The sequence below is a fragment of the Triturus cristatus genome, chromosome 9, assembly GCF_964204655.1.
Source record: "Triturus cristatus chromosome 9, aTriCri1.1, whole genome shotgun sequence".
Lineage (NCBI taxonomy): Eukaryota > Metazoa > Chordata > Amphibia > Caudata > Salamandridae > Triturus > Triturus cristatus.
In genome coordinates, this window is record NC_140592.1 from 675,088,928 (window position 1) to 675,105,934 (window position 17,007).

The window sequence follows — 17,007 nt, forward strand, 5'->3', positions numbered from 1 at the left end:
CCAACTTCCTTCAAGCTGAGTGAAGGTTGCAGTTCCCCTTGAGCACTGGGATACCACAAGTCGCTTGTAATAGCTTATTACAAGTGACTGGGTGTGTGAGTTATAGGTGCTCTCTGACTTCAGAAGGTGCGTATAATAAGAAAATACAATACATTATGGGTAGATTATGAGCTCCCACATATATAACGTGTATAAGAGCCTCCCCTTAATGTTACCATAATTAAAAGACCACATTTCCCATTATTGTTGGGTGATTAATAGCCAATATGTTCACACTGTGGTCCCAATAGTGCAAGTATTCCCAGAATTCAGTAATGCCTTCAAATGATTGACCGAAACGATGTACAGTGTTCACACAGAACTAGCTGGGTGCCTGCCAGATCTCCGTTGCTACCTAATGGTCAGTGAATTTAGATTAACTAACCAGCCGAGCTGCAGTTACTGGGGGTGGTTCCATAATCTTGGTTCTAATAAATCATCATTTTGCGCTAGATGTCTTAATGCCTTAAAGACCCAAGACAACTATTGAGGACATACCACTGAAAAGAGGTTTATCCCTAACAGTGACAATACAGTTACATTGCTTAAAAATGCTATAGTATACTATCGCAAAATAAACTGCATTAAGCCCCATCAGTTTCCTTTTCATGCCACATAATTTATGCAACTCTGCCTCATAATTTGATCCTCCCGGTCTTATAATTCCAGTGGCCCTGACTATATAGACTTTTGGAGCAGCGTTGTGTGTGGCTGCTGATGTTGGTATTGTACTGTGTAATCATGGCGCCTGAGTCCATTCAGGCGGCAGGAGGGACTTCTGAGGCTATGTGAGGACTTGGAATCAGTGGTGTCATGTTACATCAGAGCTGTATCAATATCTGTTTGTTCTATGTGACTGTCTATTGGTGCTATGATAGGATCTGTTAGAGACTTGAGAACAGTCTGCCAATGGAAGGTGACACCCCATCTTACTTAGGTAAAGTAAAGACCTCTGGGACAGATGTCTGGACATGCCATGTCATCAGTAATGTCCTATCCTATGGAAGGCTGCGGGATCCTCAATCTCTTTTACTTTCCTGTCCACACAGTGGAAGAGCTGCCGAGCTGCGTCGCCTCTGGAGGGAGATCTGCAAACAAGAGAGCAAAGCTCATAGTCGCAACAGGGAGCTTCTCCAGGACTTCCAGCGCCTTGAAACTCATCTGGCCATCCTATCAGCGAGGACCGAAGATCTTCGGAAACAAAAGGTAAGGAGGGGATTCCTGGCACCAGGCAAATAATGTCAAGGTCTTTTCGGCTTATGAGGTGAGAGGGTGGCTAAAAATGTTGGCGCCATGAACCAGAAGATCAGGATTACTTTGGGGTGGGGAAATGCATGTGGGAGGAGTCAAGTTCCATTTACATCAGTCAGCATCACTCTGTGAAATGACAGTCCCAAAAAGGAAGTGCTCCAAATGAATCCTAATTGCTCCTCATTGGTTCACTGACACAATATCGATGTAAAAAATATTGATGTAAATATATCGAGTAAAATATATAGGCAACAAAAATATTGACTCCTATACTTAAACAGGTAAGTACAAAAATATTGACAAAAAAATATCTATGTAAAAAATATAGATGTATAAAATATCGACTTTTATATATATAAAATGCTATATATTAAATATATGAAATATAATTTTAACAAAATAAAATACATTTAATACACATTTTAATAAAATACAACAAATAAACTTAATAAAAAGTAAACACACAAATATAATAATTTATACATATATATTTACTTTAAAACAATTAATAAACTATTATTTTTAATTTTTGTTAAAAGTTTAAAATAATATAAAAAATAACAATATATATTGAAGAACACAAATTTATAATAAATGTCAACATTAAACTATTTGAAAATATTCTAACTTAAATTTCACAATACAATCAGTGCAACAGTAGGGAAAGAGATGAATAAAAAAGGGGTAAAAACAACTATTCCAACTCCATTGAGTGCAAAAGTAGGGTAAGTGTTACATAGCGGAGGAATTAACTTTACTATTCCAACTCCAGTGATTGCAACAGTAGGAAAAGTGTTGAATAGAAGAGGGGTAAAAATTACTATTCCCGCTCCAGTGAGATCAACAGTAGGGAAAGTGTTGGATATCGGAGGGGAACAAATTACTATTCCCACTCCAAAGAGTGCAACAGTGGGGAACATGTTGGATTGTGGAGGGGTAAAAATTACTATTCCCACTCCAAAGAGTGCAACAGTAGGGAAAGTGTTGGATAGCGGACGGGTAAAAATTACTATTCCAACTCCAGTGAGTGCAACATTAGGGAAAGTGTTGGATAGCAAAGAGACAAAAATTACTATTCACACTAAACAGTTAAAACAAAAATAAAAAATATTACAATGTTTTAAAAAAAATAAAAGTAAACAAACAGTATTTAAAAAATGAAAAATCAAATATTACAAATATAGAAAAAGATATTATAATATTAATTACATATAACAAAAACCTTCAAATAATATATACAATAAAATATTAAATACATTTATAAAACACAATTCTTATAAACTAGAAAATATGTACAAACGAAAAAATTAATTAATACATAAATGTCTTTATTTTATTTCCTACCCTATAACACCACACCAATAACAAAACACTTCAACATTTTTTATTAAATGCACTCACATAATTAATATAACTAATAATCAAAATATATTATTAATTAAAAAAAACTGGTAAACATTAATTACACAATTACCATAATTAATTGCCAAATATTTTATAAAAATTAACATCCAATTATTAATTCATCAATTAAAAGTAAATTACTTCCCACCATTTACACCTATAAACACCACAACACACACCTAAAATTAATTACACAATTACCAATTAACAACCAATTAATAATTCATCAATTAAAAATAAATTACTTCTTACCCTTTACACCTGCAAACACCACAACACACACCTAAATAATTGCACAATTACCATAATTAATTACCAATTAATTAATTAAAATTAATTAACAACCAATTATTATTTAATAATAAATTACTTTACACATTTAACACTATAACATTTCAATTGAACAAATATTACTAATTAAAAAATAATCAATAAATTGAATATAATTAAATTACTTCCCGCCCTATTCCCCTATAAACCCACAACCTGCTACGGGACTAAAAATGCAAAATTCAATTTTTTTTTTTTATAATTACTAAAAATTTAACATATATATTAAAAATACAAACAATTCTACAAAAAACAAACATCACATACATGTAAAATATATACTAAAATACATAACATTAATAAAAAACCGATATTTTTAACAACTATATTTTTGCAAGCGATATTAAACACTGATATTTTTTAAATCGATATTACTTGCCTTAAGTCGATATTCTTGACCACGTTCTTCTTACCGTCGATATTTCTGAACCACGATAATAATGACTCGATATTTGTGCAACTCAATATTTTTTACTCAATATTCTGTCTCTGCACCCTTCTCATTGATATCCGTAAGGATTCTTTCAGATAGCGGCTGCAATCCATAGCACTGCATTTTACTACTCCTGATCTCAGATATTACTGGGGTTTGGTATATTTCTGTTTCTTACTGACAATGAAAAGTCTTCTTCACAAGTTAGCATAAGTGTCAAAAGGAACTTAAAACAGTGGAATACATGTCACTACCTTTGATTAACCAAGAAAATAGCTGTATTTTTCCTAATCATTTCTTTCGTAGTATACAAACAAATTCCTGAGATGTCATTAGGGTAAAAAGTCATGCAGAGTAACTGCCTGTGATGTCATCATGGTATCAAAGATGTTTGCTGTCATTTCTACCCCTCTTGGCACTTACCCGAAGTAAAGTAATGCCTTGCGGTACTTTATATTAACTAAACCACTCAGAGCCACGCAAATCGACTTTGCATGGTTTAGTAAATGCGAAAATGAATTTTGCTTTGGGGCAGTGGCACAAAAGTGACCTGTCCCTGATGCAAAATCTTAGTAAATCTGGGCCAATGTCTTTTGTACTACGCCACCTGGAGGAGATCCTACAGGGGAGGAAGGGAGTTAAGTTCAGTTGGTCTGTCCCTAGTAATTGGATGAACATTTTAGGTCCGCTTTATTGCTCACATCCGGAGATGCACACCTATGCAGTCCAATGAAACCCAAGGCCACCATTTCCTAAGATCATAGATGGTAAAGAACATAAGGGATTTTTATGATATATCCACCGAAGGCCATTTATGCCTAAGTCTTCCACTTTTCCGTTTTGACTGATTGTTACAGATAAATACAGACAGAAAACAATTTGCTTCCTGTCTGTATATATTTTTAAAAGCTGTCAAATACAGAAAATTGCGCTTCTTGTGAGTGACTCTCTTTGCTTTCCTCCATGAATTCCAGGCCAACGGCTGAGCAGATATCACGGGGAGTTCAAAAACAGACTAAGATTTCCTCTAAACACAGATATATGTTAACATATTTTTGTATATTATGCTAATATTTAGCTGTGGGTGTAGTGTATTTTTATATGTGGCTGCATAATTTTCTAATACGTGATATGCATCAAAGTATAAGTTTATGTTTATCAGTTAAATGTGGAAATATACCATTTTCGACTCCATTTATTTCAAAACACAAAATAAATATGGATAAGTACCAGTAAGATGGCCAAGGAATAAATATAGATAAATGCAGATGGAAATCTTTAAAAAAAATACCACTACACTGGGAGCCCTATTTATACCCCTCCTGGATTTCCTAAAATGTCTGCAGGTTTGGTATGAAACGTTATGGTAAACATATCCCAATTTAGGTGACACCAAGAATGAGAGGGGAAGCAACTCATTTTATGCCTGGTTTACCATTGAAGAGCATGTAAATTATTTTAGACGGTTGTGAATAAGTTGTAATAGGGCCATCCTTTCTCTGTTGCTTTATTAAATCACTTAATGGCGGCTTTGGAGAAGGGACATTCTCAAACCGCTAGCTGCTACAACATCATCAATAATAACCAGCAGCATTTTGCCAAGTCTTGTCCTCTATGCTCTATTTGTCAGCTAAAGAATGATGATGGATTAAACCCAGATCAGTTGACTGGGGGTGAGTGTTGGATTTGCTCTAACGCTCCGTCCATCATCTCCTTTGGTATCGCTTTGTTCGCCCTAAGTTGGCAGGGTATGCCCAGGCGTGGGTCCCTTGCTCACTTCGCCACTGGATTCAAGATAGCCTGGCTGACGAGGGTTTTTAACCCGAAACCGGTCCCAGGATGCTTGTTTCCGGTCCAGGGAAGACATGGCTTGGCAATTCGGGCTGGACTGTTCCCATGAGGCACAGGGTCAGACTGATTTGCATATGGCCATGTCTGAACTGGGGTGGTGGAGTGAGCTAAAGAATGATGATGGATTAAACCCAGATCAGTTGACTGGGGGTGAGTGTTGGATTTGCTCTAATGCTCCGTCCATCATCTCCTTTGGTATCGCTCTATTTATCAGCCAGACATATTCTAACTTCGTACTCTACTATAGTTGTATGCATACTTTACACTACAGCAGGGTGTCAAAAATAAAGATGGCAGCAGTTTTATGTTTTAATGGGATTAAAGGGTTACAAAATATATACCTTTAACGATTAAGGACCTGCATGAATCGATTATATAGACACTATCTTTACAGTGAATCTTGGGTTTGATACATGACAATGTTGGTTTAACTTAGCTTGAACTTCATGCAAATATGCTGCATGATTCTTATTCAGTTGTTCAATGTTGTAGCCGTGACTAACAGTTTTTTGCTTCCTGTAGTATAGTAGAAATAACTTTTTGTCTCCAATGAAGAGTTCTTCCATTAACGTTTTTCAAAGCTCTGTGTATTAGTTTTGCAACACAGCAAATGGTTGCAAACAAAAAGAACAGTCCTGAACTGTAATATGTGAATCGAATCACATTTCACAGTTCCACTACCAAACATACTTGAATGACCACCCTTGAGATCATTTGCCATTCAGTTTCCCCCGTCTGGCTTGTCCCCATTGTCCTGGCTCGTATCCCAGACCCTTTTGGCCTGCCCTTTTGGATTCGCTCTTTTACCACACGCCACAGGCATTAGCAGCCCATCCCCGCCAAAGTGATGGGGTGAGCCATACGAGGGAGGTGGGGAGGTAGGGGTTCTGGGACAAAAAAATAAAATAAAATAACTCACCTGAACGCTCCCCGAAGCATTGCGCTCTTCCAGTCTTCTTCTGGGCATAGGTTCTCAGACTAAACTACAGCCAATCCTGACGCTGAATGAAAGCAGCATCAGAATTGGCCAGAACTCTGTCAACCTGCGCTCCCAGGCAGACTGGGAGCCTGTGCTGCTCTCTCCAGTCCCAGTAACGCAGCCGGAGGTGGAGAAAGCTTCAGTGCCATGGTTTGGCCGGCCTGAGATTGCTGACCAACCCGTCATGCACACTGTAACAGCGCCAACCACTCCCCTACCAGCAGTGTCATCCCCTGGACCCACCCCCAAGACTCATCAGAGTCCTGGGGGTGGATGTATGACGTAACAACGCGAGTTATTGCAACGCGTGCTGTTACATCGCGGCCGTTACAACGCCTGCGATGTTACCACGCTATCCCATTACAAGGCAAGTCTTTACATCGACTTGCACTAGATGGCGTGCTAACATTACAAAAGTGTAATTTACTATTCCAACTCCAGTCCACTTAACAGTAGGGAAGGTGTTGGGATAGTAAACTACACTATTTTTAATGTTAGCACGCCATCTAGCGCAAGTCGATGTAAAGACTTGCGTTGTAATGGCATAGGGTGGTTACATCGCGTTCGTTGTAACGATTGCGATGTAACCGCATCACGGTGTAATAACCGCGTTGTAAAGGTTGTTCCCCCCTGGGGGTGGATCCAGGAGGATTAAAATAAAACAATAATAAAACTGGTTAAAAACCCATTTTATTAGTGTTGTATTTGAAGGTGGTGGCAGCGCTCCTCTGCACTAATGGATGAGCCACCGCTGACCAAAAGTCTCTTCTCATACCCCGTCTTCCTTCATGTTCTTCCAAGGGCCCCAGGCATTTTCAGATTCATGAGGGTAGCTGCGAGATTGTTACACGAGTTCCTCAGATCTCTTACACCAATTGAGGTTCGACTCCCACTCGGCCACTATCGGAGGCAACGCTGCCCCCCAGCAATGGACTATGTCATGTCTGGCCACCATTACTGCCACATTACAGAAGAGTCATGCAAATATGTCAAAGGATTGCTCTGCCCAAATACCCAGCATCACCAATGGTGGGTTGAGGTTCCAGCTGTCCTATATTGCAGACTGCGTCTCATTATGCTTGTAGGCTTGGGCAGCTCCACAGGCTGTGCAATAGTTACTTTGTTGTCTGCAGCCTCTAAGGCACTGGTCATCTTCTGCCTTACGGATTATAAACAGCTTGTGTAATATGCCCTGTGTAGGATTTAATTGTACCTGCCTGAACCACGCCAGTATGGCCACTTCCCACGGGTAGCTGCACGCCTTTCCCATGCGCCATCCTCGAGCATTTCTTGTTCAGGGTTATAATCTAATATTCCACAAGGAATTGTAAGACTTTAAAGATAATCTAGATGCCTTATATAGCCCATGTGTATTGCAATTAAGAGCATGTGACGTTGCAAGTATTTATTCTCCACAACTTCAAGTTTAAAAAAAATCTTTCCATTCCTTGTGAACTTCTCAATGTTTAGAAATCCTTAAAAATATAGGCAAGCAAACACAGGAAAAAGTGGATTTTTGTCAACTAAAACCAAAATGGGATAAACAGGTTATACAAAAAAATTAAGATAAAGGGATAGAGTTGATTTTCAGGGGCTTGCTAAATGAATTAAATTAATAAATTACATTTCATTTTGCAAACAGAAACCCTATTTTAAACTTGGAGTCTAAAAATAAATGCCCTGATGTGTAGGGAAATCCAATTAAAAAACAGACATTTGTAGTGGCAATATTTCTGGCTAATGAATGAAAGTTCCTTTTGTGTCATTGATGGGTAAAGACATTCAAAAAGCCATCATGCATGCACTCTGTCACTCATCTTTGCACTCATGCATCCATCCATCAATCAATCCAGTGACTTATCCTTTCATTTATCTCTGACACAACTGCAATAAAAAAGAACACCAACTCAACAACATATGCAAGAAAAATTAAAAGAATACAATTTAAAAAAAGAAAACATTCTGCCTTCTAAACATATGTTTGCAATAACATAGCATTGGATGCCCATCTTGCAAAGGTATTGTATATAGTCTATGATTGTTTTAAATTGCAAGCATGGCCACTACACTTAAACCCAATGTGTTAGCCATCTTGGAATGGTAAAACAATTATATACTGCGGACAACAGTGTTCAGTAATGATTTGGTGGTTTAGAGGAAGTGGCCACGTGGAATGTGGTGCACTGCAGACGAAATAAGCAGCAAACAAGTATCCTGTTAGCATTGTCTGGGGAGCTGTAGTATCCACTTAAAAATGTTAAAATCAAAAGAGAAGAAGCAAAGAAATGAAAGGGGTGCAATAAAATTAGAACATTCATAACTAAAGGACTGGCCAATCAGCCGTGGTACTGAAAAACACTCATTTTTATATGGATGTACACATATGAACAGAAAAGGTCATCATTCACTGGACACAAGGGCCTTTGACTGATGTATATTGAACCATTAGCCCATGCAGTTCACTTTCACAGATGGAAGTAGGGCGTAAATTACACTCAACAGATCAATGCAGTACAGAGTGGGCTCAATGGCCCTCTATGCATCTACATGGAGTTATGTTTATATATGGATGTATGTCTATGTAAAAAAAAAAAAATTATAATTAGGTTCCGATCAAAGACGAGATTCTAGCAAGAATTATTAGAGTGCAACTTTTCTCCCTCTGGGCATGTAAAAGAAGTAGTACCCAACACCAAAAAGATTCCCTACAAAGCTAATCTGGCATTTCATGTAACAAATACGTATTTGTAAGCTTAAGTATAGAGAAATAACAATCCACCCTTAAATACCTGTTAATTTTAACATATGCATGATTAATATGTCAAGCCTAATGTGTTTATCATAACTTTTTTATAGTAAACAGATCAGCGCTATGGCAAAATAATTTTTTTTTTCTAGTAAACCAATCAGGCCTAGTGGTTATCGCCATAACCAACTGAGGCCATCTATACCGAGCATAGGCTTTCTTACAAGGCAGCCATCATATATATAGTTATAAAAAAATATATATACACAATTACAGTTTGCAAAGCCAAATATTGTCTCTTCTAAGACGGCCTAGCAAGAATTCTGACAGTACAAAGCTTCTATACTCATGATTTGTGAGAGGGGGCAACAAGCACCAAAATGATTGTCTGCTATGGTAATCTGTGAGATTCCATGTAACAGAATATCTATCTTTCGGCTTTAATACAGAGTGATAACAACCTACCTTAAATGTCTATTGTCTTTAACAGATGCACTTCACAATCAGTGTCAGGCTTACTGCCTTTATCATAACTTTTTAATATAAACAATCAAGCCTATAACATTTATCATTTGCTTCCCACCATAAGCAAGTCAGACCTACTGAGTTGGTTTATAAACCGTCCCACAAGGCAACCATCAAGTATTCCATAATAAAATTACAGCTATGTACAAAATACAGTTGTCAAAAAAATACAAAATGCCTACTACTAGAGTTAATAAGGATTATCATAGTGTAAATCATCTTTATCCATGGCTTGTTTAAATGGGTCACCAACACCAAAACCCTTGCTCCAGTAGTCTGAAAGATTACATGTAAAATATTGGATGCCTACATGCTTTAGCACAGTGTAATATCAATCCACCCTTAATAGCTGTTTGCCGTTAACATATACTATTCACAAAAAGCAAATAATGCCTACTTGCTTTGTCATCGTAAATAGTTCGCACCTATGGCATTTGACATAACTTTTCCCAGTGAAAGAATAAGGCCTCTTCACTTTACACTTTACCCCTGACACTACGTACAACCCTGGCCTACAGAAGTGTGCAGAAACAGACAACCATCAGGCATATATTTATAAAATTACAAATATGTACAAAATTACAGTTGGCAAAACAATATGCAGCCCCTCTAAGTAGGGACCAACGAGAATCATCACTGTGTAACTCTAATCCCATGCTTTGTCAGAGTGTGTGACGAACACCATAACTCTTGGCTATGATGGTAATCTGTGAGATTACATGAAATCAAATACCTGTCTATTAACTGTTACATAAATTGACAACAATCTAAAGTTAGAGGCCTGTTGGCTTTACCATAAGATTTCCACAATAAATTAGCTAGGCCTGCTGCCTTTGTAATGACTTTTCATAATAATTAGACCAGACTTTTGGCGTTCGGCATAACATTTTCCTGCACACTAATCAAGCCTTCAGCTTTTATCAGTGGCACTTCACTATAACACCTACTGCACTGAGCATAAGCGTTCCCCTCAGGCATACAGTCATAACTTTGAAAAGTGTAAGAAATTAAAGTCATCAAAGTAAGCTAGTATCTCTCCCGACAGAGCTTAACAACAAGTTTCACAGTGCATTATTTTCTGCTCACAATTTGTCAGAGGGAATAACCAACACTAAAGCCCTCGTTTACTAAAGTAATCTATGAGATTCCATGTGACAAAATCTGTAGGTTTTAATTCGGAGTGATAACAATTATTCTTTAAATGCCTGTTAGCTTTAGTAAATGCTTTTCACTATCAATATGTCAGGTCTACTGCTATTATTGTAATTCTTCATAATGATAAAGGCTATATACCTGAACAGTCAGGCATATAGCCTTTATCTTTTTTTTTTTTTTTTTTTTTTTTTTTGAAACCGTTTATTACAATCTCAAATAGTTACAAGTATGGGCCTACAACCTTCTGGCCGGCCGCTAGAGTAGCAGTAGCATATGACATACATACAGAAAAATCTCTTGGCGGTGCGAAAAGAGTAAATCAGGAGATATCAGCAGTGCAGGCCACATAACTCCGAACCAACAATACGGTTTCCTTTTGTCAAAACACAACAACACAAAAACAACCACACCCGCAAGGCAACCCGCAATCCCAAGTGACAGCACGCGCTCCTTAAGTGGGGGACCCCAACCAATCGCCAAACTCTGAAGAGGGGAATGAGAACAGATCAGGGACTGGGGAACCACGTGCCCATGGCTGGGGGAGGGGGTCGGCTAGGGGGACGGAGCTGGTGAAGCAGCCGGCAGCAGCGGCGGCTCGCAAATACCCCCGCGATAGGCGTTCCAGGGGCCCCAGATTTTCACCCACGCCCCAGGCTTACCCCTCGCAACATACACCACCTTTTCACGAAACATACACCAATCCATGTGTTCTTTCCAGGCCGACACCGCCGGAGGCCTCTGGGATCCCCACAATTGAGCCATGTCACGCTTAGCGATCATGTATCCCAGAGTCACCCACCGCGTCTGCGGAACCGAGTAGTCAGTTGGCTCCCACACATTCAGCAAGCATCTCCTCGCTTCAGGCAACAGCACGACACGCGTAACCACTCGCAGGACCTCATGCACACCACGCCAGAATCGCTCCACCTTTGGGCATTCCCACAGAATATGCAAGAAAGTTGCCAAAGCACCACAGCCACGCTTACACAGTCCATCCTCAGCTAAGCCCATACGTAGTAGCCTTGGCCCCGTCACATAGACCCGGTGGAGGATCTTAAGCTGGACGAAGCGAAGGCGAGCCGGGATGGCCACCTCCTTCGGAGAAGCCACCGCGGACATCCAGTCCTCGTCGTCCAACTCCAGCCCATCGGCAACCCAGGCCTCGCGGAGGCCAGTCAGCAGGCCCGATCGGTCGTTAATCAGTTTTTTGTATATGAGGGAGATCGTGCTGTCTGGGACATGGCCATCCAGCACTCTGTCCTCCAGGGGGGAAGACTCCGGAATGGACGCGACATCCGGGAAGACGGAGCCCAGCGCGTGGCGGACTTGTAAGTACCGGAAGTACTCACTGCCTTGCAACTGAAACTCCGTCTGCAGCATCTCGAAAGTTTTGAATCCCCCCCTCGTCCAGAGATCTCCCACTGTGCTGATGCCGATCGTGTCCCATTTCTCGAAGCCCTTCGAGGTCCACAAGGAGCCCAACCTCGCCGATGCATATAGCGGTGACGCCCGGGTCAAACGGTCCTTCCACCCCATAGCTGCGTTAGCCGCGTGCCACACACGCACCATGACATGCGTCAGTCCCGTCAGGCGAGGGTCCGGCGCGCCAGAGTAAAGCGCCCGATTGTAGTCGCCACCGGGCAGGAGCATCTTGTCCATTTCAAATGCCGGGTTCAGGGCGGGCCCGTAAAGGCCATGATTAATCGCAGCTAGCTGGGAGGCCCAGTAATACCGTTTAATATCCGGGAGGGCAACCCCCCCATCGTACCACGGGAGCGTCAATTTAGCCAAGGCGATACGTGGCCTCCCGTCCCAGAACAGGCGACGCTGCAAACTCTCCACCTCTCGGAAGTAGCGCGCCGGAACCAAATCCATAGTGTTCTGGAGAGCGTACAGAAAGCGCGGCAACGACATCATTTTAAACAAGGCCGCTCGGCCAAGCGGCGAAAGCGGCAGACGCCGCCAACGCACCACGTCCTCCTTCAAGCGCTGGAGGGGGGGCAGCAAATTCCGCTCGTAGCGGGCCTCCGGGTCCAGAGTAATATATATACCCAGGTACCGAAACCCCTGGGAGGCGATCTGGATCGGACAGTCCCGTGGTAGGACCGGAGCCTCCCCGGCAAGCACATATACACAGGATTTCGCCCAGTTGATGACGAGGCCTGAGTTGCGACCGAATGAGCGCAAAACATCAACTAGGACGATCAGTGATTTACGCGGGGAGGCAAGATATAGAAGGATATCATCCGCGTAGAGGGACACACGGTCCTCATACTCGGGGGTCCAACGGAGACCACGGATGGAAGGGTGCCACTGCAGCCACTCCGCCAGGGGCTCCAGGGCCAGTGCAAACAGGAGAGGCGACAGGGGGCAGCCCTGTCGCGTACCCCGTCCCAGTGCGAATGGGGCCGAAACTCGTCCATTCACCACCACCTGCGCCAATGGGCCGGAATACAACAATTTGACCCAGCTGATGAAGCCCGGTCCGAAGCCAAACTTCGCCAGCATCGCCCAAATGTATGGCCACTCAAGCGTATCAAACGCCATGGTGGCATCCAAGGACGCCAAGATGGCCGGTTCCCGCACGAACGGAACACGCGCGAGCACCCCGTGCAAGCGTCGCAGATTAAGGGCCGTGTTACGATGGGGTATGAAGCCGGACTGGTCTTGGTGGACCAAGTCGCCCACCACGCCGACCAGCCGGTTGGCCAGCACCTTGGCGAGGATTTTGGGCTCCGCATTCAAGAGCGAGATAGGCCTATAGGATGTGACCCGCTCACGGGGCCTCCCCTCCTTGTGGATTACCACGATCGTGGCCAGACGCTGGTCCGGCGGAAGGGAACCCCGCGAGCAGGCCGCCAGGAACATCGCGCGCAGGTGGGGCGCCAGCACATCCGGTCGCAGCTTGTACAGCTCGATAGGAATGCCATTGGGGCCCATGGCCTTGCCAGATGCGACCGAGCGGATAGCAAGGGCAATTTCGTCCGAGGTGGGAGGAGCGTCCAGCGAATCCCTGTCCTCCACCGAAAGGGAGGGCAGCGCGATGTCCCGAAGCAGGGCATGGGAATCCTCCTCCGAGCAGGGAGAAACCGGGGAATATACCTCGCGGAAATAATCCGCGAAGCAGGAGACAATGGCGTCCGGCTCGGTGACACATACACCATCCATCCTCTCGATCAACGGAACCACACGACTCGCTCTCTCCTTTTTATCCAACCACGCTATCAATTTACCAGCCTTATCACCCACATCATACAGTCGCCCCTGTTGCTCTCTACTGAGGCCCCTGGCCGCCTCCGTGACGAGGGCCCTATAGGCCGCCTGCTTGAGGTGTAGAACATGCAGTGTGGCATCCGTCACCCCGCTCCCCAGGTCACCCTCTAGTTCAGTAATTTCGGCCTCCACCCGGGTTACCTCCTCCCGCTCGCGCCTCCGGGCATGGGAGATAAAGGAGAGGGCCTCCCCCCTAAGAACTACCTTAAAAGCCTCCCAAAGGGAGATGGCAGTCGGGACAGACCCCACATTCTCCTCAAAGTACCGCTGCAAGGATTTGATCAATTCGGCTCGAATAGTGGGGTCGCGCAGGTACCAGGCATTAATTGGGGCCACCCTGCCCTCCCCCCTCGGGAAGACATCCAGATGCAGCAGTAGTGGGGAGTGATCTGAAATACCCCGCGCCAAATGGCGCACCTCTCCCACCCTCCCAGCAGAGGCCGCAGGAACAAGGATATAATCAAGCCGCGAGAGGCTACCATGGGCGCCCGAGTGGAAGGTGTATTGCAGCTGAGCGGGATGCTTTAGTCGCCAGCAATCCACCAATCCTAGGGTATCTAAGAGGCCGGACAGCCACGCCTGTGCCCGGGGGAGGTCCCTGGGGGGATGACGATCCACAGACCCTGAAGCCACCGCATTGAAGTCCCCCCCAACTACCAGAAGCCCATCCGGGAGGTCAAGGAGGAGGCGCCCCAGGTCCGCAAACGTGGTAGATTGCAACCCCGGCGGAACGTACACTGATACAAAAACGACCACTCTGCCCTCCATTCTACCCACCAAGACAGTGTGACGTCCCCTCTCATCATGGCGCACCTCATCAATCTCCAATGGGAGCGAGTTCTTAATCATGATGCCCACCCCCCGCGAGCCCGAGGTGAAGCCCGAATGGGCCACCAAGCGATAGCCTCTCCGATTCATGGCATGAAAGGAATTACCTATAAGGTGTGTCTCCTGCAGGAAGATCACATCTGGTGAAATTCGTTTCAGATACTGCAGGACCACACCACGCTTAATCCTATCCCCCAGTCCGTTAACATTCCATGATAACACAGTCAAGTCCCTACCCCCCATCATACATGGAAGCCATCAATCGTCCCCCACAGAGCATCTCAAAAACAACAATACAGTAAAGGGTTCGCCTTGCGGTGCAAACAAACAACACTCCACCCCCACCCACCCATCCCAACAGAACTCCCCCCTCCCTGCACCCCTGCATGAGCCCAGACAGCCCCCCCAAAGTGCAGTGTGCCTGTCGCCCCATAGATGAAAAACTAACTAGTCCCCCAGAGGAGGAGGGAAAGCCCCCAACGGACCCCGTACGACCTCCATAGGAGGGGAACATACACGATCAGTGAATGGTAACCAAGATGTTGTCCAGAGCAAGGCCTACTTTTCACCCCTCAATTCTGATCCGGTGCGCCCTCCCCGCCAACCGCACCCCCCCCACCCCCCCGGCCCCGATCCCCAGGCAGAGTATCCAACCAGTCCCCAGCCGCCTCGGGACGGTCAAAAAAATGCGTGCGACCATCCACCTCTACCCTCAGCTTAGCTGGAAAAAGCATTGAGTACTTAAGGTTCATGTCCCGTAGGCGACGTTTAACTCCGAGAAAACTCAGTCTCTGCTTTTGGACCGTCGGAGTAAAGTCAGGGTAAAAATTCACGTCCATATTATCAAGCTTGACCGGTCCCTGTAGCCTGGAAGTCTGCAAGATAGCGTCTCTGTCCCGAAAGTTAAAAATCCGGGCAATGAGAGGCCGCGGCGGAGCTCCGACCTTAGGTCTTCCTCCGGGGACCCTGTGAGCACGTTCCACCGCAAAAAGTTTACTCAGCCCCCGGGGCTGGAGATGGGCGAGGATCAGGTCTTCCACAAACAAATCTGCCGCCTCCTCCTCCCGTCCCTCCGGCACCCCGACAATACGAACGTTGTTCCTCCGGGCCCGACCTTCGGCGTCCTCCAATCGACGGTCCATCATGGCGCTCGCCTGGCCAAGCCGGTGCACCTCCTTTTGAAGGGCCGCCACGTCTGTAGTGAGACTTAAGGTGGTGTGGGCCAGGGAATCGACCCGGTCATTTGTTTTAGACAAGTCGGCTCTCACCAGGCCCACCTCCACCAGGGCCGAGTCTATCTTCTGCGCCAGAGTATCAAAGCGCTGGTCCACCGAGGCCTTCATTTCGGCAATGGCGCCCATGACGTCCCGGAGGGTCAGATCCGCGGGTTGAGCAGACGCCTCAGCCGGGCCCGCGGGGGATGTACGCTGTGCCTCTGGGGATCCCTTCTGGAGGGTGTAGCGGTCCATACTGTTTGACTGAGGTGCCGGGCCGCGGCGGGTCGATTTCACCTTGGCCCGGTCGCCATCTTGCTTTGTGGACATGTCGCACTCCCGAAGTCGTGCCAATCTCCTCGAAAGGGCCGATAAACCAGTTCACAGGTTCGGGGTGGGGTTGACCACTGCACCGCAGGACAACTCACAGCCGGCGGGTCAGCCGGGCACAGGGGCAAGGCCACACCACCGCACCCCGCTCCGCAACCCTACCTCGCTTGAGGGCAAGGAGGGCGCAAAAGCGAAAGTGAAAGCGCGGGGTACGCGAGTCGCCCAGCCCTGCCCGCCGTTGTTGTTCGCTTTGTCCCCGGATCGCCCCACAACTCCAATCCGGGGGGCCGGCGCGGAGAAGGCCGCAATCTTCGATCGGTGCTCCCACCAGTGTCCGGGGTCCGATTCGAAAACGGAAAACGGGTGCCGCCTCAGCTCGGGTACACAGACACAGTCCCCTCGTCAAAGACAGGATATAATCTGGATTAATTCAGGAGGTCGCGGAGGTCCTCGGGAGCTTCGCACCTACGCGGCCATCTTGGTTGCGCGCTAGGCTCCTGCATATAGCCTTTATCATTGACTTGTCACCATAATCAACTTAAGCCCATTATACTGAGCATGAGCTTTCCACAAGGCAACCATCCGGCATACATTCATAAAAGCCCAAATGTATACAGAATTATAGTTGGCAAAGCAAAATACTATTTCT

General features: G+C 44.9%; 1 protein-coding gene across 1 annotated transcript in view; it reads left to right on the forward strand.

Annotated features, from left to right (window-relative positions):
* Positions 1-17,007, forward strand: part of LOC146798473 (uncharacterized) — a 613,542-nt gene that overhangs the window by 247,720 nt on the left and 348,815 nt on the right. The window contains exon 2 of the mRNA XM_085627975.1: positions 1,089-1,245. Coding sequence (XP_085484101.1) covers positions 1,089-1,245 — 157 coding nt within the window. The remainder of the gene's footprint in view (positions 1-1,088; positions 1,246-17,007) is intronic.